The 25,943-nt window shown below is 48.8% G+C and overlaps 1 protein-coding gene and 1 long non-coding RNA gene across 2 annotated transcripts in view; one reads left to right on the forward strand and one right to left on the reverse strand.

Annotated features, from left to right (window-relative positions):
* LOC112059019 (uncharacterized) overlaps nucleotides 1–17,122 on the reverse strand; it is a 31,529-nt gene extending 14,407 nt beyond the window's left edge. The window contains exon 1 of the long non-coding RNA XR_002888224.3: nucleotides 16,825–17,122. This is a non-coding gene — a long non-coding RNA (uncharacterized LOC112059019). The remainder of the gene's footprint in view (nucleotides 1–16,824) is intronic.
* The window catches only part of B4GALNT3 (beta-1,4-N-acetyl-galactosaminyltransferase 3), a 128,103-nt gene continuing 118,387 nt past the window's right edge, over nucleotides 16,228–25,943 (forward strand). Inside the window, exon 1 of the mRNA XM_024101968.3 lies at nucleotides 16,228–16,873. Coding sequence (XP_023957736.2) covers nucleotides 16,732–16,873 — 142 coding nt within the window. The 5' untranslated portion in view covers nucleotides 16,228–16,731. The remainder of the gene's footprint in view (nucleotides 16,874–25,943) is intronic.

Below are 25,943 nucleotides of genomic sequence, written 5' to 3' on the forward strand. Positions count from 1 at the left end.
TTATGTCTGATAAATCCATGTGATGTATATTTAAAAGCATTGCTTCCAATGTCCGTTTCCAAAACAAACCAATGCCAGGGGCCCAAAGGTGACTCTAAATAACCGATCACTGTGCCACTGACAGATCTCAAAAAGTAATAGCTAATGGGGAATCATTATCAAATGGGGGTGTTTCTGGTGGGGTTCCATGGGGAAAGGTACTAGGCCCAATGCTATTCAACGTATTAATCAATGGTCTGAAAGCAAATATAAAATCACTGCTGGTAAAATTTGCAGATGCCACAAAGACTGGTGGAGTGGTACATAATAAGAAGAAGGCCGTCATATAGACCCATTCGAGTAAAATGTATAAGTTTGCATTTGGCTGTATTAACATACGTCTAGGAACAAGGAATGCAGGCCATACCTACAGAATAGGGGAATTGTATCCTGGAGAGCAGGGACTTTGAAAAGGATTTAGGGGTCATAATAGATAAGCACAAGGAACTCAACATGAGCTCCCAGTGCAATCCTGTGGCAAAAAGAGCTAATGTAGGGTTACCATACTTAACAAATAAAAATAAGAGGACCCTCCACGGGGTCCTGGCCCCGCCCATTTCCCAGCCCCAGCTCTGCCCCAACCCTGCCCTAACTCCGCTCCCTCCCACTCCCGGCCACGCGGAAAGGGCTGCCCGAGCGCTACCGGCGTCACGGTTTGCCGGGCAGCCCCCAGACCCTGCGCCCCCGGCCGGCGCTTCCCCAGCACAGCTGGAGCCCGGGAGGGGAAGCGCCCAGCCGGGGGCGCAAGGTCTGGCGGTTGCCCGGCAAACCGTGAAGCCAGTAGCGCTTATGCTTCGGGCAGCCCCCGGCCGGGCACTACCCCTCCCGGGCTCCGGCGGCGCAGGGTCCGGAGGTATGGGGGCTGCCCAAAGCTGTAGCGCTCGGCTCTTAAACAGAGTCGGGGAGGAGCAGAGCCGCCGCGGCCGGAAGCTCTGCTCCTCCCCTGACTCTTCGCTGCCCCAGCGCTACCGGCTTCGGGCAGCCCCCGTGCCTCCGGACCCTGCGCCGCCGGAGCCTGGGAGGGGAAGTGCCTGGCCGGCGGCTGGGGTCCGGAGGCAAGGGGGCTGCCTGAAGCCCATAGCGCTCGGGCAGCTCGGCTCTTAGAGCCGAAGAGTCAGGGGAGGAGCAGAGCAGTCGCGGGAGGGGAAGTGCCCGGACGGGGGTTTGATTGCCGAAAAGCCAGACATGTCCGGGAAAAACCGGACGTATGGTAACTGTAGCTAATGTGATCCTTGAATGTATATTGAAGGGAGTAGTTAATAGAAGTAGAGAAGTATACAGCAGTGGTGAGACCGATCCCAGAATACTGCATACAATTTTGGTATCCATATTTTAAAAGGGATGTTAAAACATTGGAGAATGACTAATTTTTATGGCTATAGTCAAGCAAATGCCTTGCAGACAGACCTAAAGATCTTCATCTGTTTAGCTTCTCAAAAGAAGATTGAGAAGTGACTTGATGACAGTGTGTAAGTACCTTAATAGGGAGACAATACCAAATACTAAAAGGCTCTTTAGCAGATAAAGGTATAACAGAAACCAGTGCCTGAAAACTGAAACCAGACAAATTTAAATAAGATGCAAATCTTGATCAGAGAGAGTGATTAACCATTGAAACAAACTATCAAGGGAAATGGGGGATTCTCTCTCGCTCTTGATATCTTCATATCAAGATTGGATGCCTTTCTGGAAGATATGCTTTAGGCAAACAAGTTATTGGTCTCCATACAGGGGTAAGTAGGTGGAATGTAATGGCCTGTGATACACAGGAGGTCAGACTAGATGATCTAATGGTCTCATCTGGCTTTAAACTGTGAATTTTCTATAAGTGTAAGATTTTTTTCAGCAATCATGCAGTTGCACCTCTATCAACAACATACTATAGAGCCATTACCTCAGCTAACCTGCTCAGAGCAAGTTTACACAACTCGGAGGTAAAAACACTTGTGTCCAGTCTATACAACTGCTTACACCATTAGTAACACTGCTTTGGAAAAGCACTTACAAATGTTGCTAGTGTAGATGGACCTTGTGCATGCAGTCCAGCATTCAGGAGCTGGAATGTACCAACCCAGTAATCCTAAACAACTCTATGATAATGCAGGCAGGCACTTCAACAGGATATGAGACTGAGCTCAGTTTTAACTTTTAAAGCCGTTAATTGACTGGGACCAAGATCGCCTCCTGAACGTCTCACTTTCCTGTACAGTTAGATTTTTGCATATTATGAAACAGTGTAGTAGGTTCAGATAATTTCTTATTATAACAAACAGATGCATTTAATACTGTCTGTTACAGCAAAGTAGATCTGCTCAATCAGGATCCTGGCCAGTACGCAGGTCAGGTTCTCCCACATTCAAAACTGCACAATCACTAGAGTTAGTTGAAATTTTTCAGTTGATTTATTTTTAATTGACAAAGGGCCTTTTTTTTTTTAACATGAAAAATTGTCTGAAAGATGGCTTCGAAAAGTTTGACACTATTTTGTACTAATATTCATAAATCACTCTGAATTGTAATTCTACCCCTGTTTTCCCCTTGGAAAATGGCACAGCCTAAACAGCCATTCCCAAGCATGTGGGGCAAGTTGCCACGGTACACAGCTTTAAGATGTCCTACGAGCTGGGATTCTGCACCGCATATTTAGTTTACAGCAAGGGTGGCAGGGACATGGGGTTGGAGATGATAGTGACCTGCAAAATAAAAACAAGTGAGGCTTTCACTTGTGCCCCTTTTTTAGTGTAAGGCCTGAGCCAAAAAAGGAAAGGTGATTTTTCCCTATTTGTGTTTCCCATTAGTGCAGGCCTTCTCTGCTCTGGAAGGCTCCTTGATGAATGAAGAACTAGTGAAACTGTGCCATCACAAGTGACTAAATGCTGAGCAAGTGAGAGGGCAAAGGAGTATTAGGCAGATTATTTAAAAAAAATTTTGTTGTTGTTGCTTTTTGTTAATCCCTCCAGTGACTAGTGAACTATCTGAAGAAAGGACCTCTTTGCTGAAGTGTCTGAACAGCTGCCCCAGTTGTACAACTGCATGCTTTGAACCCCCCATACTAGCAGTCAGACTGCATACTCAGGGCCTCTAGACAGGGATTGGATGTCCACTTAAACTGAGTAAACACCATGTCCTGTAAACTCTATTGCGTTGGGTGCAGGGAACACATTACAAGTTATTAATAATAATAGTTTATTGTTTTACTAAGGAAATCCAAGTGGGTGCTGTGTTACACAACAGAGCTTCAATACCAATGCAAGTGGGTGTCTCACTACACAGACAACAAGGGCTGCATTGATTGAAATGAGTGTGTTATAAAGAACAAGCTTGGATTTCACCAACTCTACTTATCCAGGACTCTCTGAACTCCGCTATATTGATTTAGAGATCTGATGCTGTTGCTTTTACTGTAAACATCTATCTTAGGATGTGGTTATAACACACAGTACCAAGGTTCTGACATGCTGTCCAGTACATCATCATTTTTAAGTTGTAGATATGCAAGTTGCAACTTGCTCAGCATATTCACAGAGACAATACTACAGAGTTTTATTTTGTGTACCATCTTTCATGAAAACTACTGCAACCATGGGTGGCTGGTGATCAGCCTCCTTGGAAGGCTAACCCCCGGGCCCTCCCCTTGTGCCCTGGCCCTCCTTTCCCTTCTGCCTCCCCCTCCCCCGCAGGAGCCCAAAGCACCCCCACTGTGGCCGCAGCGCCGGACAGCTGGGGGCGGGGGAGGGGGGCGCGAGGCCCCAGCCCTGGTGTGCCACAGCCTCAGCGCCCACTACCTCTGGGCAGTGTGGCCACAGCACCTGCAGCTCTGGGCGGCGGGCCAATGTGGTCGCCGCGCCCCCAGTCGCGGTGCTCAGGCAGCCCAGCACCAGCTGCCCTGGCGGCCCCGAGTCGCTGCAGGAGGCACTCTGGCCTGGGGGCGGGGCCACGCTAGGCTGTTTGGGGAGGCAAAGCCTCCCCTTGCCTCTGATACCTGCCGCCCATGACTGCAACATGCTTTACAGAATTAAACTGGATAGTATATAAGTTACAGAAAACATATTGCATGTGAACACATTTTGTAATTTAAAATGTAAAGCATTTAGTTATAAGGCAAATAAGAAAGAGAGAAAGGAGGAAATGTATGCAAGGAACTAAATATGAGATTTCCACACACACAAAAAAAAAAAGAGAGGGAAGTTGAGATTTTCAGGGGATTCAGACATATGCCTTCCATTACAATTAATGAAAAGTGTTTATAAAGCCCCTAGACTGCTTTGAAAAATCTCAGCTGGAGAATCCATGAGGTGGAGAGATGCAGGAACTGAAAATGCAAACTGTGGGAAGAGATGAAGAGAAGATAGGCTCTAGATATGCAAAGAGAGGCAATTTTGAGGTCCTGAATAGAAAAAGAGCATAAAGTGCCTTGCAGTCCAGGATGGTAGTTTTCACCTGGATCTTGAAATGAATGAGCCAGTGGAGATGTTTGGAGAAGGCGCTGATATTAAAACTATTGTCAGTACATCTAAAAAGGGTACGGAGCTTCATGCCACACATTCTGGATAGGGTTGCCAACTTTCTAATCCAGCGGTTCTCAAACTGTGGGTCGGGAACCCAAAGTGGGTCACGACCCTATTTTCATGGGGTAGGGTGACCAGACAGCAAATGTGAAAAATCGGGACGGGGGTGGGGGGTAATAGGAGCCTATATAAGAAAAAGACCCAAAAATCAGTACTATCCCTATAAAATCGGATCATCTGATCACCCTATCATGGGGTTGCCAGGGCTGGCATTAGGTTTGCTGGGGCCTGGGGCTGAAGCCAAAGTCCAGGCCCCACCACCTGGGGCCAAAGCCTGAGCCCCATTGCCCGGAGCCACAGCCTGAGCCCCACTGCCCAGGGCCAAAGCTGAAACCTGTGGGGCTCAGGCTTCGTCTTCATTCCTGGACGGCAGGGCTCACGGTACAGGCCCCCCCGCCAAGGTCTGAAGTCCTTTGGCTTTGGCCCCCCACCGCCCTAATTGGGGGCTTGGGTAGGCTAAGGCTTCATTTCCCCCCTCCTGGTCTCATGTAGTAATTTTTGTTGTCAGAAGGGGGTTGCAGTGCAATGAAGTTTGAGAACCCCTGTTCTAATCGCACAAAACCAGACACCCTAGCCCTGCCCCTTCCCTGTGGCTCCACCCCCTGCTCACTACATTCCCCCTCCCTCCCTCACTTTCACTGGCTGGGGCAGGGGGTGAGATGTGAGGCGGTGAGGGCTCTGCAGGGCCAGCTCTAACTTTTTTGCTGCCCATGCAAAAAAAAAAGAGCGCCGCCCCACCGTAACACCCCCCCTGAGCACTGCGCCGCCGACTCCCCTGCCCCCCCAAGCGCCACGCCGCCAAAACCCCTGCCCCCCCAGCGCCACGCTGCCGAAACCCCCGCCCCCGCCCGAGTGCCGTGCCGCCCAAACCCCTGCCCCGCCTCCCAATCACCGCACCGGGCCGCCCATACCGCCGCCACCCCCAGCGCCGCGCCGCCAAAGCCCCCGCCCCCCCCAGTGCCGTGTGCCGCTCATACAAAAACAAACAAACAAAAAACCTCGAGCGCCGCCCCACCAAACCAAAAAAACCCAGAAAAACAAAAAAACCCAAGCGCCCCCCCCACCCCACCCCAAGATTGGCCGCCCCTTCCAAGGTGCCGTCCCAAGCACGTGCTTGGTCGGCTGGTGCCTGGAGCCGGCCCTGCTGCTCTGGTTGGGGGTGTGGGCTCTGGGGTGGGGCTGGGGATGACGGATTTGGGGTGCAGGAGGGGCCTTCAGGCTGGGGGGTGGGGCCAAGGGATTTGGAATATGGGAAGGGGCTGCGGGTTGAGGCAGGGGGTTGCGGTGGTGGGGGGGATACAGGCTCTGGGCTGGGGATGGGGGCTCTGGGGTGGAGCTGGGGATGAGGGGTTTGGGGTGCAGGTGGGGGCTCCAGGCTTGGAGGTGGGGCTGAGGGACTTGAAGTGTGGGATGGGTCTGCGGGTTGAGGCAGGGGGTTGGGTGCAGGAGGGGGTATGAGCTCTGGGGTGGGGTCAGAGCTGAGGGGTTCAGAGTGTGAGAGGGGGCTCTTGGCTAGGGCAGGGGGTTGGAGTGCAGGGGGGGTGAGGGCTCTGGCTAGGGGTGCGTGCTCTGGGGTGGGCCTGAGGATGAGGGGTTTTGAGTGCAGGAGGGGGCTCCGGGTTTGGGGGGAGGGCTTAGGGCTGCGGCAGGGGCTTGCGGTGTAAGCTTATCTCTGGCGGCTCCCGGTCAGCGGTGCAGTGGGGCTAAGGCAGTTTCCCTGCTTGTCCTGGCTCCGTGCTGCGCCCCAGAAGCAGCCAGCAGGTCCGGCTCCAAGGCGGGGGGGCTAGGAAGCTCCACACACTGCTCTCCCCCACAGGCACTGCCCCCCCAGATCCCATTGGCTGTGGTTCCCAGACAATGGGAGTGTGGAGCCAGTGCTTGGGGCGGAGACAGCGCGCGGAGCCTCGGCTCCCCGCCTAGGAGCTGGACCAGCTGGCCACTTCCAGGGCGCAGCACGGTGACAGGACAGGTAGGGACTAGCCTGCCTTAGCACTGCCGACCAGACTTTTAACAGCCCGGTCAGCAGTGCTGACCGGAGCCATCGGGGTCCCTTTTCGACAGGGCGTTCTGGTCGAAAACCTGGCAACACTAATTCTGGAGTCTCTACAGCTGGGATGTGGGGAGTTCCATAGTCAAGGCCTGAGGAGATAAAAGCATGAATGAAGCTTTCAGCAAATGGGGCAGGGAGTGGGGAGTGCTGACGCAGTGGTGTGAAGGAGTATGCCTATACTACGGAGACTATACCAACATAGCTATGCCAGCGTAGCCCAATAGCATAGACATAGTCTACACTGACAAAAGGGGTTTTTCTGCCAGTAATGGAACACCACCTCCCCTGTCAAGGTTCCTTCCCCACTCTGAACTTTAGGGTACAGATGTGGGGACCTGCATGAAAACTTCTAAGCTTAACTACCAGCTTAGATCTGGTTTTGCTGCCACCGCTCCCAAGTGCTAACTCCCTTCCCTGGGTAGCCTTGAGAGACTCCTCCACCAATTCCCGGGTGAACACTGATCCAAAACCCCTTGGCTCTTAAAACAAGGAGGAATTAATCATTCCCCCACTTCCTTTCCTCCCACCAATTCCTGATGAGTCCAGATCAAATCCCCTTGGATCTTAAAACAAGGAAAAATCAATCAGGTTCTTAAAAAGAAGGCTTTTAATTAAAGAAAGAAAGGAAAAAATCATCTCTGTAAAATCAGGATGGAAAATAACTTTACAGGGTAATCAAATTCAAAGAGCCCAGAGGAACCCCCTCTAGCCTTAGGTTCAAAGTTACAGCAAACAGAGGTAAACCCTCTAGCAAAAGGTACATTTACAAGTTGAGAAAACAAAGATAAACCTAACCCGCCTTGCCTGGCTGTTACTTACAAGTTTGACATATGAGAGACTTGTTCAGAAGATTTGGAGAGCATGGATTGATGTCTGGTCCCTCTTAGTCCCAAGAGCGAACAACCCCCAAAACAAAGAGCACAAACAAAAGCCTTTCCCCCACCAAGATTTGAAAGTATCTTGTCCCCTTATTGGTCCTTTGGGTCAGATGTCAGCCAGGTTACCTGAGCTTCTTAACCCTTTACAGGTAAAAGGATTTTGGAGTCTCTGGTCAGGAGGGATTTTATAGTATTGTACACAGGAGGGCTGTTACTCTTCCCTTTATAGTTATGACACCCCGAACAACATCAGCTACATCGACAGAAGCATTCTTTTGTCAACACAGCTGCATCTACACTGGGGGTAATGTCGGCACAGCTATGTCAGAACAAGGTGTGTTTTTTCACACCCCTGACAGATGTAGTTATGCTGATGTAACTTTCAAGTATACACAAGCCTAGGAGGTAATAGGTGGCTGTAGTGAGGCGGTGGGATACCCCACAGCCCCGCTGAGGGCCAAACGTCCCCTAATACCAACGTGGGCGGAGCCACCGGGTCCAGCACCCGCCCCTCAGAGGTCACGGCGCAGACCCGGAAGTATAAAAGCCCGCCTGCCAGGCTCACTGGAGAACAAGCTGGTGGAGAGAGCAGACGTCTGTGGCCGAGCTCCCGCTTGGGAGACAGCAGCAGGCCGCGACTGGCCTACTGACTCACCAGCTACCCCGAGGAGGAGCCGAACCTACCCCTCGCTACCTACCCGGAGGAACCGATGCTGGTGGAGAGCACCGAGGACACTACTACGGCCCAGGTACCATATGAGGGGGAGTGTGGAAGTAGCCCGGGGGCAGCCGATCCCAGTCTGGCTGCAGCACTGCCAGAGCCTATGTCAGTGTGTTGCGGCCAGGATTCCCAGTGACAGCAGTGAGTTTCTGCCACTGCTAGGGTCCCGGGCTGGGACGCAGTGGAGTGGGAGGGCCTGCGTCCCCCCTGCCACCCACTCCTTGGGTGGCAGACTCCCCCTTACTCCTGGCCTAGAGAAGCTGGGGCCTTTTGCTACAAACAGTGACTAAGTCCCTGCTTGAGGGCCTGGGTTCCAGATTGCATGGTTGCTGCACCGCCCGGATTGAGGGCCTGGGGCTTTTGCTGACCTATTGGCTCAGCCCCTGCTTAAGGGCCTGAGCCCCTAACTGTGTGTTTGCTGTCCCACACTACTGCTGGACCAGGACTGACAGCAGACCAGAGCGAGGCGGTGGGATACCCCACAGCCCCGCTGAGGGCCGAACCTCGGCCGAGACTACTACAGTGGCAATGAACGGATATTACAGATACAGGAGTTGTATAAGGAGCAGGTGAACTGTGGTATAGATGGTGGAAACAAATAGGAAGTCTGAGTCAAGAAGGGAGGTAAGGAGTTGTGTTTTAAGATGCTGCTTTTGCCTAAGAGAAACACTTCTGCCTTTGAGGCATTTTGATTAAGGAAGCTGAGATGAAGCCCCAAGTTTATGTGGTTGAGACATAATGTGATTGAGACCATCATACAGAATGGAGGGGCAAAAAAGAGTCAGTAGAGCTGCTGAAAGTTATGTATAGTTGGGTATCATCAGTATATAGCTGGTAATTAGTGAAAATATGACGGAAATGGGAGCGGTACACAGAAAGGAAAAAAGGCAGAGAATTGAAACTTTTGCAACTCCGCAGAGGAGGGGTCTTGGCACAGAGCTAAAAGCCATTTGTAGAAACAGTGATTTGGTAACTAGAAGCAAAACCATGATGAAAGGGAAGCAAAGATGCCTGTGATGTTGCACTCTATATGATTTTATGAAAATATGCTAATGAGTGTGAATATAATGTAACTGGAATATGCTTCATGCAAAAGGTCTCTTGTAAGGTATCATTACAAAGCTTATAATCTACTGAGTGTGGTCATCCTATTTTTATGTAGGTATCATTCTTGTATCTGAAACTAGAAATATGAAATATAATTCTGAGGACCTATTGTAATTATGCAAAGTGTGGGCCATTAATGGTGGTTTGGAATCTTGATGGCTCCCAACAACCACGACAATTGACTGTGTATGGCTCTGTTTGCTTGCAGGCCTTCCTGTAAGTCAGGCTGGGAGGAATGAAGGCTTGGGGTCTCACAGGACATGTGAGCATGTCACCTAGTACTAAAATCCATCTTAAGCCTGGTCCTTTTCCATTTAGAAGGAGGGGTGGTGACCCATAAAGGCAAGATTCCCACCTTGTGCCAAAGCTATATAAGGGGGTGGAACAGAACAAAGGGGGCTGCAATAATGAGAAATTCCCTAGCTACCACCTGAGCTGAAACAAGGGCTGTACCAGGGGAAAGGATTGTGCCCAGACTAGGAAGGCGTCCAGTCTGTGATAGAAACTTATTGAAACATCTGAGGGTGAGATTTTATTTGTAATCAGTTTTCTTACTGTATTAGGTTTAGACTTGCGTATTTTATTTTGCTTGGTAATTCACTTTGTTCTGTCTGTTACTATTTGGAGCCACTTAAATCCTACTTTTTGTATTTAATAAAATCATTTTTTACTTATTAATTAACCCAGAATATGTATTAATACCTGGGGGGGCAAACAGCTGCGCATATCTCTCTATCAGTGTTATAGAGGGTGAACAATTTATGAGTTTACCCTGTATAAAGCTTATATATAAGCTTTATATGGGGTAAAACGGGTTTATTTGGGGTTTGGCCCCATTGGGAACTGGGCATCTGGGTGATGGAGACAGGAACACTTCTTAAGCTGTTTTCAGTTAAACCTGCAGCTTTTGCAGGATGTTTAGACCTGGGTCTGGGTTTGTAGCAGGCTAGCGTGTCTGGCTCAAAAAGGCAAGGTTCTGGAGTCCCAAGCTGGCAGGGAAAACAGGTTAGAAGTAGTCTCAGCACATCAGTTGGCAGTCCCAAGGGGGTTTCTGTGATCCAACCCATCATAATGCCTGTATAGTATAGCTACAGAGTAGGCCCTCAATTCAAAGGCTGCATTTATGATCAAGAAATTAACCAAAAAATTCTAGCTGGTTCAACTGACAGATTATTAACACTTCCTTTGAAGAGGGAACTATGCCTCCCACCCCGCTAAAACATACAGTATTTTTGAGTAGTACTGAAGAAACCATTGCTCAAGGAAATCAACTATGCCAACACCAGCCCCAGTGTCTAACCTCCCCTTTCTGAACAAGCTAATAGAGAACCTAGCAAAGAGCCTATTTCAACTTCACCTATCCACTGCTCATAAAAGGCTTTTTTCCCACATGGGATTCATACCACCACACAGAATTATTACTGTTGGTGCTGGTGGACAAAAGCCTCTCCTGAGAGAGATCAGTGCCTGAATGAGGAGCACCTGGCTGAAGATAAATCCAAACAAGATGGAGTTAATGCTAATGGAGAGAGGGAAATACTACAAAGAACTCACCATCACCACTATATCATCCCCGGTGTCCACCTTTCAGATCGTCAAGATGGCTCACAGGCTCAAGTTTTCTTAGGTCTACTCATGGCTACTGGATATCCAGACAGCCAGGTCTGCTAAAATTCCACCAACAGCTGACTAGGAGGCTGCACCCCACAGTGGCAGATTCAGACTTTGATCGTTGTGACTTCACATTTGTGACTTCCAATATAGCTATTGTACCTAGGAATAGGTACATACATAAGCCAGTAAGTGAACACTTCAATCTCCCTGGTCATTCTATTACAGATTTAAAAGTCACGATCATTGAACAAAAAAACTTCAGAAACAGACTTCAAAGAGAAACAGCAGAACTAAAATTCATTTGCAAATTCAACACCATTAATCTGGGCTTGAATAGGGACTGGGAGTGGCTGGCTCACTACAGAAGCAGCTTTTCCTCTCCTGGAATTGACACCTCCTCATCTATTATTGGGAGTGGACTACATCCACCCTGATTGAATTGGCCCTGTCAACACTGGTTCTCCACTTGCGAAGTAACTCCCTGCTCTCCATGTGTCAGTATATAATGCCTGCATCTGTAACTTTCACTCTATGCATCCGAAGAAGTGAGGTTTTTACTCACGAAAGCTTATGCCCAAATAAATCTGTTAGTCTTTAAGGTGCCACCAGACTCCTTGTTTTTTTGTAGATACAGACTAACACGGCTACCCCCTGATACTTGTACCTAGGAATGAAGCTTTTCAGGGTGAACCATTTTCAGGTAGTTGAGAATGCAGCAGCCTGCTGGCTTAGTAACACAGGCCACCTAGAGCACATCACCCTGTACTTCGCTCACTACATTAGCTCACCAGTAAATCATGGGTGATATTGTTTAAAGAGTCAGTCCTTTTGTTCAAAGACCTTGTCATAAAAAGATAGTTAAGGGTTAATGCCTCTCTTACCTGTAAAGGGTTAAGAAGTTCACCTGACACCTGACCAGAGGAACCAATGGGGGGACAAGTTGGCTCAAAAGGAAGGAGGGAAGTTCCCTTTGTTTAGTTTCAGTTTAAGATTTGACCAGAGTGGGAAAGCTCCAGAATTCAGCCTCTTATCAAGTAGTGAGTATTAGTAAAGGAAATAAATAGGTTTATGTTTATCTTCTTTGTAACTTGTCTTGGGCATTAGGGAATAATCAAATTGGGTATTTTTTGTGTAACTAAGTTTTTGCCCAGGGGAACATCTTCTGTGTTTTAAATATGTTGTCTGTGAGAGTAGCTGGTATGCTAATCTCTCCCGGAGGGTTTTCTTTTACCTTTCTTTTCTTTCCTTAAAAGCCTTCTTTTTAAGGACCTGATTGGGTTTTTTTGTTTTTGTTTTGTTTTTTCCTTGTTTTAAGATCCAAGGTGGTTGGATCTGGGCTCACCAGGAATTGGTGGGGGAAAGGAGGGGGGATGGTTAAATTCTCCTTGTGTTAAGATCCAAGGGTTTGGATCGGTGTTCACCAGGAAATTGGTGAAAGTCTCTCAAGGCTACCCAGGGAAAGAAGTTAGAACTTGGGAGTGGTGGCAGCAAAACCAGATCTAAGTTGGCAATTCAGTTTAGAGGTTCACATGCAGGTGAAAGTCCAGAGTGGGGGTGAAACCTATGACAGACCTCCATTGAATTGACCCCACATTGCATGAGCAGTCACTTTGCATTTGCAGCAGTGACTTCCCATGACAGCCACATTCCATAGGAAGATTGGAAGAGCCATCCCCAAGGGTGAGATTTGGAGGCACGGGTGACAAAGCTATTTTGTCAGCCCGTAGAATTCCCTTCCAAATGAGATCCGAACTACCTCAATTCTCTCCACCTCCAGAACAAAATATAAATCTCTCTGCTTGTTGTAAATTTCCCACAATAAAAGCCCTCTGGATAAGGACAGAGAGAGAGAAACTTCTTTTACAACGTCATGAGAAACTCTCAGACCTGTTGTTCATAAGAAGTGGGTTTATAATTAAATTAATCTTCCTTCCCCCAGCCCCGTCTCGATTTTCCAGTGCATCCTGTCTTCTATGTCTGCCTTTTAAATTCCGAGCTCTTTGGGGGCAGCAGCTGTCTTTATTTTTGTGTACTGTCCTGCACCAAGTACATCATCTGTGCTAAATAACTAATAATAGACAGAGGGCCTCCAGCATCATATTATTACTTAAATGCAATCATAATTTAGGGCAAATCAATCTCAAAATAATCTGATCAGATAATCCTTCCCCCCTCTTATTCTTTCTGCCGTAGCAGCAAGCAACGCTAGGGTGTGAAGCCACCTCTTGTTTCACTAAGCTGCTGTAAAGGAATGGCTTTGGGGCACTACAATGATTTTTAAAAAGGACATTTCTTTTTTCAATGTGACTTTTAGCCATTTAATTTGCATGCCCCATCATGCTCCCTGCAGGGCCAAAGCACTTTTCTTGTAGCTAAACATAAAGCAAGTTTCATCTCTCCTGTCCTCCCACTCAGGCAGAACACAACACAAAAGTTAGAGGCCTCCTGTGCCCTCCAATGTCCACATTAGCTGAGCCCATTTTTAAAATGAGTTTCAATCTAACACAGGTTCATTATGTATGTACTGTGCCTAGAACAAAGAGAGATTTCAGAGTAGCAGCCGTGTTAGTCTGTATCCACAAAAAGAACAGGAGGACTTGTGGCACCTTAGAGACTAACAAATTTATTAGAGCATAAGCTTTCGTGGACTACAGCCCACTTCTTCGGATGCATACAGAGTGGAATAAATATTGAGGAGATATATATATACATACATACAGAGAGCATAAACAGGTGGGAGGTGTCTTACCAAGTCTGAGAGACCAATTAAGTAAGAGAAAGAAAGCCCAGTACAGACAGTTTGATAAGAAATGTGAGAATACTTACAAGGGGAGATAGATTCAATGTTTGTAATGGCTCAGCCATTCCCAGTCCTTATTCAATCCTGAGTTGATTGTGTCTAGGTTGCATATCAATTCCAGCTCAGCAGTCTCTCATTGGAGTCTGTTTTTGAAGTTTTTCTGTTGTAATATAGCCACCTGTAGGTCTGTCATTGAATGACCAGACAGGTTAAAGTGTTCTCCGACTGGTTTCTGAGTATTATGATTCCTGATGTCAGATTTGTGTCCATTAATTCTTTTGCGGAGAGACTGTCCGGTTGGGGCTCCAATCCCTGGCTGGGGTCTGTAGGCGTGAATGCAATACAAAGGACACTTCTCTGATTGGCATGGGCCAGGTAAAATGAGGTGCAGTCCATTTTAGATAACAGCATTTGAAACATGGTTACATGCCAATAGCCTCATCCCTCCTGAAGAGCATCTTAAACCCACGTTAGACTGAAACCACTATAAAAATGGATTCAGCTAATATGACTGTTGTGTAGCCAGCTTGATTCTTCACACTCAGCCCATGTCTACACCAGGGAAATCTACAAACATTTTTCTACTGGTTCTAAAAATAATTATAAGGGTTTGTGATGATGGGGTGTTATTTGGACTGGTGAGCCGCTAGGTCACTCCAATCCTTGATTCTGGGAGCCAGCCTTACCCTGCTCTGCTGTGAGAACCCCCACTCCTGGGCTGTTCATGCACAGCCTCTAGAATGTAAGCTGCTCCCAGCTACGTTAGTGAGCACTCTTGGCCAGCCGCTGCTTGGATTGTGCAAGCGAATGACACTAGCCAATATCTCCGGTCCCAGACACAACCCTAGGAACCTCCATCTCGCAGTGTCCAGTTATTCCCATTGGATGCTGCAAGCTTAGGAGTTCATCAATTTAACAAAAATTGATATGTACCAGGCTTGTTATCCCAAGGGGAGTCTCTGACACTCTTCACACCAAATGCACTGCTTCAGGCAGAACAAACAAAGAGATTTATTAACTACAAAAGAGATTTTAAGTGATTATAAGTCAAAGCACAAGAAGTCAGATTTGGTCAAATGAAATAAAAGCAAAATGCATTCTAAGCTGCTCTTAACACTTTCGATGCCCTTACAAACTTAGATGCTTCTCACCACAGGCTGGCTTGTTGCCCTTCAGCCAGGCTCTCCCCTTTGATCAGCACATCAGTCACTTAGTGGTGGTGTCTGTACATAGAGGTGGAAGAGAGAACAAGCATGGCAAATCTCTCTCCCTTTTATCATGTTTTGTCCCTTCCCCCTCCCCTCCCCCACACTTCAAAGTGCGGTGAGCATTACCTCAAGGTAGTCCCAATCTAACCAAGGGAAGGGAGGTGACTCACTCGAGAGTCCAACAGATCCTCTGTTGCTACCTAGGCCAATCAGCGTCCTTTGTTCCTTGTTTTAAGCCATGAGGATATATTTTTCAGCCTCATAACTATATACAAGAAATTACAACCAATAACATTACTAAAACCACAATGCTCAGTGCATCAGAAGCCTTCCGAGGACACCCACCGTGACAAACTTTGCATTGGATACCACACAATCATATTATAAGGATGAACATGGGGGTGCAGGGTGTTCCCCCAAGGTACAGACTGTCACAAGTTTCCCATAGTTGACAAAAGCAGCTCTCTCAGAGATCCTCACACCTCAATAAGCTTCACTGACCACATGGGACTGTCCACAGCACCTTATGGGTAAGTGGCTGGTGCTGGGGATTCCAGCCATGAAATAAACTGCCAGGACCCTGGGATCTTAGCTAGACTCTTCCTTTTGAACAGAGTGGCCAAAAGTCACATTTGAAATTGGGTAGGCAAAACTAGGGTGACCAGATGTCCCAATTTTATAGGGACAATCCCAATTTTGGGTTTTTTTTCTTATATAGGCTCCTATTACCCCCTACCCCCGTCCCGATTTTTCATATTTGCTGTCTGGTCACCCTAGGCAAAACTGAAGCTTAAATGTGCCACTGCTGCCAATCAACAACACTGGGTAAAGAGCAGTCTGCACGGGCCTGATTTGCAAAATTGTATAGGTGCTGGGCACCTGTAGCTCCCTGAATTCAATAACAGGAGCTGTGTGGGTGGTTAGGACCTCTGAAAAATCAGGCCACATAGGACTCCAAAGAGTGGGAGATGCCCCCCTGCATGCACTAAGGAACCTCCATTGCTGATCTGAGGGGGAGTAGAGAATGCCTTGTGGGAGCACATTCCCCTCTGTGGCTTGGCTGTCCCCAAGAACATCTTCTCCCTCCCCCCTCTCGGAGAAAGCACCAGATTGCACTAAGGGCAAGGATTAGCCAAAACCTTCTCGGGGAGAGGATCCCCCAGCCCCAGGCTTTTATAGCCTTCTCCGGTGACTGGGGCAGGCCCCTTGTCCTTCCCCCCCCGTGCAGCGCAAGACACATAGCGGGATCCTCTCCCTCCGCACTCAGGTTGCCAGGCCCCAGGGAAAGCCCGCCGGGGGTGGCTGGCAGGAGGAGGGCGAATGTGGTTCGCGCGGGGCAGCTGACGCCCAGCCCAGGACTCCCCCGCCTGAGCCACCAGCAGGGCCAAGCGCGGCGCGAGAGAGACAGGGGAGAAGAGCCGCTGTAACAAGAGAAGGAGGCTGGAGTCCCTTCGAGATCCCGCCCCTGGAGAGGGGTGTGCCTGGGGCTGCAGAGCTCGAGGAGACTGGGAAGCCGGGCTCAGCGGCCGCGCTTGCAGAGAAGGACAGGGTGGGAGTCGGGCACCAGCGCCTGAGAGGGAAAGGGGCAGGAAAGAGCCAGGGGGCGAGCAGAGCCGGGAGGGGGAGCCCGAGCCTAGAGATTGTGGGGTGAGCAGGTGAAGGCTGAGGCGGGGATCCCCCCCCCCCGGGGCACAGCATGTCCCGGAGCCCCTCGGGAGGCTGGCACTGGGCGACCTGAGCAGCGGGATGAGGAGCCGCCCGCTGGGGAAGGTGCTGCGGAGGCGGTTCTGGCTGCTGCTGGCCGTCGGGGTGCTGACCGTGGGGCTCTGGGCCGCCTACCTGGAGCTGGTGGCGTCGGCGGAGACCAGCGGGCACCCCCTGAACCACAGTGAGTCTCCCCAGGGGCGAGGCGGGCAGGGCTGGGACCGCGGGACTTGCCGGGGTGCGGAGCCTTCCCGGCCCAGGAGGGGAGCCCTGATCCTGCCCCTCCTCCCTCTCTGCCATGTGGCCCCACCGCAGCTCGCTGCACAGCTTCGTCCAGTGGAATGGGACGAGGGCGGAGCTGCGGTCCCCGCGCCGCGGCCGCCAGCTGCGGGGCAGAGCCCTGCGCTCATCGGGACGGGGGCACGGCGGGCTGCTACCTCCCAGCGTCGGCGAGTGGTATCGCTGCCCACAGAAAGCAGGAATCGCTCTTCCCTGTCTAGCTCGGACTCTGCCCGCCGGAGGCTGGGGCTGGGGCGGGGGGGATGGATGGGTGGGGGAAACGCGTGCTGTCTGGGGAGGGAGAGGGAAAGGTGACGGGGTGCAGCATTTTTGTCTGCTTTTTGACGTGGATGGGGAATCCTATGTGTTTCCTGCCACCTGGGCCTTCCTTCCCTCCGCCCGGTATTGCTGCCCTCTGGAGAACACCTGCAAACAGAGCGAGGACCCACCCACTTATCATAAACGCGGGACACTATCAGACTAATCTGTCTTCTAAACAAACACATCCCCTTCACTGTATTGGTAACACAGATTAGAACACTGGAGGATGGTAACGATCCCTTTTACAGTCACTGTTTTCTGATCCTTATTTCTTTCGTATTTGCATTTCTTCCCCATTTGGCCACGAAAATCAAAGAAGTTGGTTTCCCATTTGTTTTTAGTCTATTTTATTTTCAGGTTCTCCAGTCTGCAAAAGCATTGGCTCCTAATCCAATGGTGTTTCCCACAGTGGGGCATATGCATAAAGGTTTAGCCTTGGTTGCAGACAAGCTTTGCAATGGTCTCCAGAGTCTTAGCTTTCGTTTTTAAAAACTGTAAGCCTCTAGCTGTTCTGATGCAAACAAAACTTTCAAAGTGTAACCCATGCAGCGATGTTTACCTGAGTTTGCAAAGAGCCTGGAACAATAACTCTGTGGTGTGAGTTGTCCTGTTCCTTCATTTTGGTGGGTGCTAACTCAGATGCCATGGTACTTTAAATGTCAGTCATGTTAGCTATGTCACTGTTCATCAAAGCCTGTTAAAATGGAGATGAAGTATATTTCGAAGATTTACATCTGAGTCATTGCTCGTTTTGGGGAGGCCCTTAACAACCCAGCTGGGTTGTAAGCAGGTACAATTGGTTTCACTTGTCTGAAGAGGACTGAGCTTTCAAAAGTTTGGGAAATGCTGTTATTGCAGGTGTTTATTTGAAAACAACTATTTCCATGAGTGGATTTTTTTTTAATTATAGGAACATTTTGATGGCCTGTTTGTTCGGGTTTTACACAAATCTACATTTTGGGACAAATCTGAGCTGTCCCTCTTCAAACCCCACTTTGGCCCATTTAACTATTAATGCTTTTAAGCATCCCATTTCCCACACGTCTTAAATCGTTTGATTCTTAGTTTTAAGAGACAAGGGGATTGGGGCCTAAATTCTGAAAATCAAAACCTGAGCCAACAATGAGCTCCATGACGGCACAGGTGTCCACCTTCACAGAGTTCATTGCAGGAGTTGGGCTTTACACTGGGCCCACCTGTTGTATGTCAACTCTGTTCTCTTGGGTAAAATAATATTTTTTTTTTTGTTGAACTGCTGCTTTTAACAATGATAGAGGTTTAATCCTCCTAGCTATGATAGCTCCATAATCAATCCTGTTGATTTAAACTGACCTTCAGCTATGGACAGCTTTTACAACTAGGGGCATTCATTGGGGTTTGCTGCAGAAAATGGAAATAGAGTGCAATACAATTTTACTTTGTATAATATCTTCTATACAATCTATCCATCAAGTGTCTAAAACTGTATCCCTTGAATGCAAACTTCTAAATGACAGAGGAATGGTGGAATGATGAGACCTGGACAAAGAGTTCAAAATGGGATATTTTGAGGTATTTCAAAAGAGAGTCATAAGGCAGAGGTTGTTTCAGATGTCATGAGCCACCAAAGAAAAACTTTCATACTAACAGTGAGGAGATGGTGGGAAGGCACAAGCGGCAAGAGCAAGAAAGTAAAGAGACAAGGACAATGAGCAAGTAAACCTTATTGTGATTTGTGTTGTTTCCTCCTCTGCTCCTGGAGGTATGAATTGCACTAGCACATGGGAAAAGTCCTTGTGCTGGGTGAAAGCCTTTTCATATGAAGAAAGGCACTCACAACACTGTCACCCCTACCAGCCTCCCCCCCCCCAAATAAGGAAATCTAATAACATCTCTAAAAAACACAAAACAGGTTACTTCAAACAGCGTTTTGTCCCTAAAAAGAGAGACCCGCTGTAGACTCCATGAAGCCTGCTAGGGACCTTGCTCTTGGTTTTATGTGGACCGGTGATCAGATACTACTTTTAAAACGCTAGAATGAATACACAGATAGATGGCACTAGGCTGCAGTGCAGCGGGGCAGAGCAAATGTGCATATACAAGGAGTGCTCGGAGAGCTCAGTCTCCCTCAACACCTTAGTAATCTAGAGTCCTATTTTCCTGGCATGGTGGGGAGGACCATGCTAACTGCCAACAGTAACAGAAGTTCATCTGTGACTCTCCCTCCTACCTCATTACCTACAAAGACCTGTTTTGTTTGAAAAGAAATCAAAGGTAGGAATGAAAAACAAATAGCGTTTGTTTCCCTTGGGCTAGTACAGCTCAGTAAACATTCCACCTGTTGGGGCAGAGGCAGCTTTGGTTTTGACTCCATTGTGGTGGTCTTTTCTGAGACCCCTGAGAGCTGAAGGAGAATGGAGGTTTTCAGAGCTATTCAGTCTTCTTTTTTGTTTTTGGATCCCCTTCCTTCCCAGTCTCCCAGGTGGAAAGACCTGCTGCAAGGCACAACAGGATACCAGTCAGCATTTATATTAGCAACTTTTCTGATGCAACAGGCTCCACGTTTGTTTTAAAACCCACGGGCAATTTATATTAGCAGTCAGCATTTATATTAGCAACTTTTCTGATGCAACAGCCTCCGTGTTTGTTTTAAAACCCACGGGCAATTCATTTTCAGTAATTTTCCAGGCAAGAGAGCTTAGACTCTCTCCTTCAGTGGCAGAGAATCCTAGAACTGTTAGGGTTGGAAGGGGGCCTACTGTAGATCAGCATTTCCATTCCTAGGTTTGTGACTGAGTTCTCTCAACTGTCTCTAGATGGTGCTTATGGAATAGCCTATGTGTTGAAGCCCAGCTGATACTTCCTTTATGACCATGGAATACTTTCCAAAGAAGTGAGCTCACCCCCCAGGCCAATCTGGAGTCACCAGAAACACTCCCATCCCCCATTTCCACTACTCACAGAGCAGAGCTCAAGTTATGAGCATGCTGTAGTGCTGCACTGCTGCTCCAGCCATCAGAATCCATTTTGCAGAGCGAGGCTGAAGTCATCCCAGTTCCTTCCAAGCTTTGTTTCCCCACAACATTTTTGTAGTGTGAGGGGAGAAGTTGTCAAATGGCCTCACAATGGTATGGGCCCTACAAGTAGAAGTATAGAAACTAAGGCCTGATCCTCCTCTCACATAAGTAACTCCGCCAAACTCAATGGACTTAAACAAGTGTAAATGAGTCTTAGTGAGATGAGAATTAGGTCCTAAAAATATACACTGAAAAGGTCAATCCTCAGCTGGTGTAAATCAGTGTCCATTGACTTCAATGGATCTACATTGGTTTACACCTGCTGAGGATCAGGTTCCAAATGTCCATTTGAGTGTAAACTTAGAGAGAAGGGTTGGAGACTAGGGCCTGGTCTACACTGCGGGCAGGGGGAGGGAGAAATTGATCTAAGTTACGCAACTTCAGCTACATGAATAACGTACTTAGATCGACTTACCACAGTGTCTTCACTGCGGTAAGTCAAAGGCTGATGCTCCCCTGTTGACTCCGCCTGCGTCTCTCACCCTGGTGGAGTACCGGAGTCGACAGGAGAGCAATCGGTGGTCGATTTATCACGTCTAGACTAGACATGATAAATCGATCCCCACGGGATCGATCGCTGCCCGTCAATCCAGCATGTAATGTAGACATGCCCTGAGAGATGAGCTTGAGTCACAGAGTTTCAATTCAGAACACGCAGTCTGGATCAGATGTTTGGACTGAGGTGGTTGGTTTGGGCTATTTTCTAGTGAAGTGGGGAGACTTTCTGTGAATGAAGATGTGGTGGGTGATGACTAACTGGCACAGCGCCTCCTGCTGGTGGTCCTGGGAATTAGCTCTTTCCAGCCCAGAGCACCCTCTGCAGGCCAGTAGCTCGCCTGCCGCTGCTGTTACCAGATGTGCCCATTACTTTGGGGTATGCTCATTTATTTGGGTTACCCTTCTGGGGAAGGGGATTCTGTAATCCTATCAATGTACTGCTTGTGTCACCTGTGTTTTCATATCGAGCTCTACTTCTCCCTTCTGCAAGTCCCCTCCCAATGGAGCTATCCTGCAGGACCTAGGTTCCCTAGGGCTGGGTTACTCCAGCCCCAGAACTGGATGAACACACACCCACATATACATTAACAGAGCAAGTCTGAGCAGACCGGGTCAATCAGCACTGTCAAGCTGACCCTTGATATGTCTCTGGACTCACTGGGCTGGATGAAGCAGCACTTTCAAGCTGCCTTTCCTTATATGCCCCTGGGCTCCATGGACTGGGTCAAGCAGCACTTTCAAGCTGTTACCCTTATGCGTCCCAGATTCAGCACGTCCCTATCCCCACTCTCACATCACAATTGTACTGGCAGTAACCTACTTGATGAGCAAACCCCACAGTATTTTGGGCACTGCAGGGATCTTTACCTTAGGTAAAAGTGTTGCTGTAGAGTGAATGGGGGAAGCTAAAAACACAAAAGAGTAAAGTTCAGCAAGAGAAAGAGAAGCGACCAAGTTAACCATAAAAGTTATTTATTGAATAATAGTGATAATTACACAAGGAGAGCTAAACCAACATAACATACATTATTAAAGGTTAATACCTAAGGTAGAAAGGAAAACAGAGAGAGAGAAAGAGGGGGATCTCACCCACTCCATGAGGCTTGAACTGGTCAGGGTTCCCAGATGATGGTGGTAGCTGAGGGTCCTGAATGCCGGAGACAGGCAGAGCCCCCAGCACGATCAGTCAGGAGAAGATGGAGTTCCAGTGGAACTGATGCATAGTTTGGATCTAAGCATCAGAACCCTGACTGGAGGGTGAGTAGGGATTTTTGTAGAGAAATTACAATTGTTCAAGGGAGAACACTAGATTTGTTTATAGGTAAGCTGATGACTCAAGGGTTTTCTTTAGGCTAGCCAATAGGAACTGATCACTCTTGGCTATGGGTGGTGTTTTCTTCCAGGGAGCTCACAATGCAACTAGGCTGCTTCAGTATTTGGATATCAATTAAGGATTCATTACTAGAATTGGTCTGATAATTGCTGAGCTGGGTGTGTGCAGACATAGGTTCATTAGCATCTGGAGCAGAGATTCCCATGATGCAGTGCTTCCCTGCTTTTTCTGGTCCCAGAGTTCAGTGTGGTTCTCTTTTCTCCATTCTGTATGTAAATTGAGATGTCTTCCTGTCCCATCTTTCATGCAGATGAGGCTAGGGGAGTTGTCTCTGCTCTCCATTCTGTATGCTAATGGATATGTCTTAATCTTGTCACCCTTGTCAGTAGCGGTCTAGGTGTGTCACCCTTCCCTGCTCTCTGCAAGTTTTTTCCTCTGATGGGTTTTGGTTTAAGCAGAGGCTGGCGGGGGAGGGGATGTGTCTTTCATGAGTCAGGCTGGATACTGCACCCTGATTTCCCAAGAATACAGAGGTGTCTGGTATCACTGCCCCCATGTCCCTCCCCGACCCTGGTGCCCTTTCTCTCAGGGTTCTGCCCTCTGCAGTACCCCCACAGTCTCTGGGTCTCCCCACCCAAGGGAGCCCCCAACCCTCTATTCTCCCCTTGCTTCAGTGGCTACTGCCAGTCATCATCTAGCACCCGCTCGCTGGGGCATTGTATAAACCACTCATCATTGGCAAGCGGGGGTGGACCAGCTGCCTCTGCCTATATCTGGGCTGCCCCTCTGCAGCCCTAGTACCCTTTTGTGGGCCCTTAGCTTGGCCTGCAGCTTTGCTAGGCAGGAGCTCCCCAGCACTGCACCACCCTAGAGACCCTTCTCAGCTTCCCAGGCAGCCAGCTCCTTCTCTCTCAATGAAGGTGTAGGGCTGTCCCAGTCTCTGGCCCTCAGCCCTCTTATAGGGCCAGCCTTGGCCTGACTGGGACGTGACCCCAGCTGTGGCTGCTTCCCCCAATCAGCCTTTCTTTTCCCAGCTGTAGCCCTCTCCAGGGCTGTTTTACAGGAGCAGGGTGGCCACCCTGCTACAGAAGGGAATGCAGCAAAGTAGCAAATTAGAGCATGGACCATCATCCTTGAAGGACTGAGTCCACTGCTTTGAGAGAGATGCTCAAATCAGCAATCACTGCACACACACACCCCCCAGATTTCAGTTCAATTAAGATGTTAGTTTCTGATCACATTTCATTTTCCAAGCTATTGCTTATTGCCTGCAAGTCTGACTGATAGGAATGTGACATCTCATTGGCAGTAGTAAAATAACTTGTTTGTCTGATTGGGATTTTTAGGATTGTTAAATGAACATGTTGACAATCAAGTGAGGAAAAACAAGGAAACTGGCATGAGCTGCAAACAACATAGGGAAAGCAAAGCAGTGGGTCAGTGATGGGCAGCTCTTCTCACCCAGGGTACGTCTGTCATCATTTGAAACAAGCTGCCGCAGGCAGTAAATTGACCCTCTGGGACGTAATCTGAGGAGTCATAGACAGTTTGTTTACCCCCACCGTTGACAGGAGCTAAACTCTTTGGTGTGGGGCTGTTAGTGGAAAAGCTTTGCAGTCAGGTGCCTCCTCCAGCTTGAGTGCTGGAGATGGAGTAGCTTTGTTTTTACTAAATGGAATGTATTGTTCAGGAAAGGTGCTGAACTGACTGTTCTGGAAATTGAAGCCCTCCCTCAATAGAACACTGGAAGCCAAATTATCTGCTCTGAATTATGCTCACACACAACACCACTGACTTCATAGCACAGAGGTGGATAGAGGGCTTCTGGCTGGGCCACCACATCTTGTCCCATCAGATGCTGTTTCTGTACCATCCCCTGGTGGAAAGCCTGGAAACTGTAGGAACTGCCCAGTCAGACACCAGCTCCTGCTGCTTTCATTTCACATTCCCTTGCCTGGCGAATCTTCATGTCACCATCTAAGGTGGAGGGGAAATGTCAAGGGAGCAGAGTCCAAGCCAGAAGCATCAGGGGAGCTTTTCCTCTGCTTTTAGAAGAGGAATGAGAGCTGCGCTACCCGGTGCTGTCCCTTACGTTAACACCTAAGAGATAGTGAACAAAGTGAAAAGCAATCTTTGAACCCCATGAAATTCAGAGGTTAGGGATTTTGAAAATATCAGCTGTTCTTGCATAGACTGTGCTACATTCTGCAGCAGAGGCAGAGGTGTCTCATGAAGCTATAAAAAGTACAAACAGTCCCAATAAGCATTGAATTTCCTTCTTGCAGGTGTGAATGACACATTGAGTAATCAAGACCTCTGTGTGAAGGATTGGATTAGATTGCTTGGAGGGTGTCACTGGTTGGAACAAGGTAACCAGAGGCCATTCCTAAACCTGTCCCTCCCACCCTTCTCTGTTCCTCCTCATTTCTTTATGCAGGGCCGGCTCCAGTGTTTTGCTGCCTCAAGCGGCGGGGGGGGGAAAAAGCCGCGATCAGTGGCACTTCGGCGGCAGCTCTACCCCGCTGCTTCATTCTTCGGCGGCAATTCGGCGGCAGGTCCTTCCCTCCAAGAGGGACTGAGGGACCCACCGCCGAATTGCCGCCAAAGAGACGGACGTGCTGCCCCTTTCCGTTGGTCGCCCCAAGCACCTGCTTGTTGCGCTGGTGCCTGGAGCCGGCCCTGTCTTTGGGTATGTCTACACTACGAAATTAGGTCGAATTTGTAGAAGTCGGTTGTTTAGAAATCGTTTTTATATGCTCTAAGTGCATTAAGTCGGCGGACTGCGTCCACAGTACCGAGGCTAGCGTCGACTTCCGGAGCGTTGCACTGTGGGTAGCTATCCCACAGTTCCCGCAGTCTCCGCCGCCCATTGGAATTCTGGGTTGAGATCCCAATGCCTGATGGGGCAAAAACAGTGCTGCTAGGGATTCTGGGTACATGTCGTCAGCTCCCTCCGCCCCCCCTCCCCCAGTGAAAGCAACGGCAGACAATCGTTTCGCGCCTTTTTTCCTGGGTTACCTGTGCAGACGACATACCATGGCAAGCATGGAGCCCGCTCAGCTCACCGTCACCATATGTCATCTGGGTGCCGGCAGACGTGGTACTGCATTGCTACACAACAGCAGCTAATTGCCTTTTGGCAGTAGACGGTGCAATATGACTGGTAGCCATCATCGGCTATCTGGGTGCTGGCAGACGTGGGACTGCATTGCTATACAGCAGCAGCTCCTTGCCTTTTGGCAGCAGATGCTGTATTACGACTGGTATCCGTCGTCGTCGTACTCCTCAGTGAGTTCGGTCAGAGGTGCCTGGGCAGACATGTTTTGTCTCTTGGAGACTCAGTCCTGCCGGCAGTCCTATTGAACCGTCTTGACGATGATGGCTAGCAATCGTAATGCAGCATCTTCTGCCAAGCACCCAGAAGATGCCGATGGCTATCAGTCATGCTGCACCGTCTGCTGCCAGCCTAAGATGTAAAAGATAGATGGAGTGGATCCAAACAGTAAATGGACCAGATTTGTTCTGTATTCATTTGCTTCCCCCTCCCTCCGTGAAATCAACGGCCTGCTAAACCCAGGGTTTTGAGTTCAATCTTTGGGGGGGGCCATTCTGTGTGACAGTTGTTTGTGTTTCTCCCTGATGCACAGCCACCTTTGTTGATTTTAATTCCCTGTAAGCCATGTTGTCACTCACCCCTCCCTTCCTCCCTCCGTCAAACAATAGTTTCACGCCTTTTTTCAGCCCAGACACCATAGCACTGGGATCAT

The sequence above is a fragment of the Chrysemys picta genome, chromosome 1 (assembly GCF_011386835.1).
Source record: "Chrysemys picta bellii isolate R12L10 chromosome 1, ASM1138683v2, whole genome shotgun sequence".
Classification (NCBI taxonomy): Eukaryota; Metazoa; Chordata; order Testudines; family Emydidae; genus Chrysemys; species Chrysemys picta.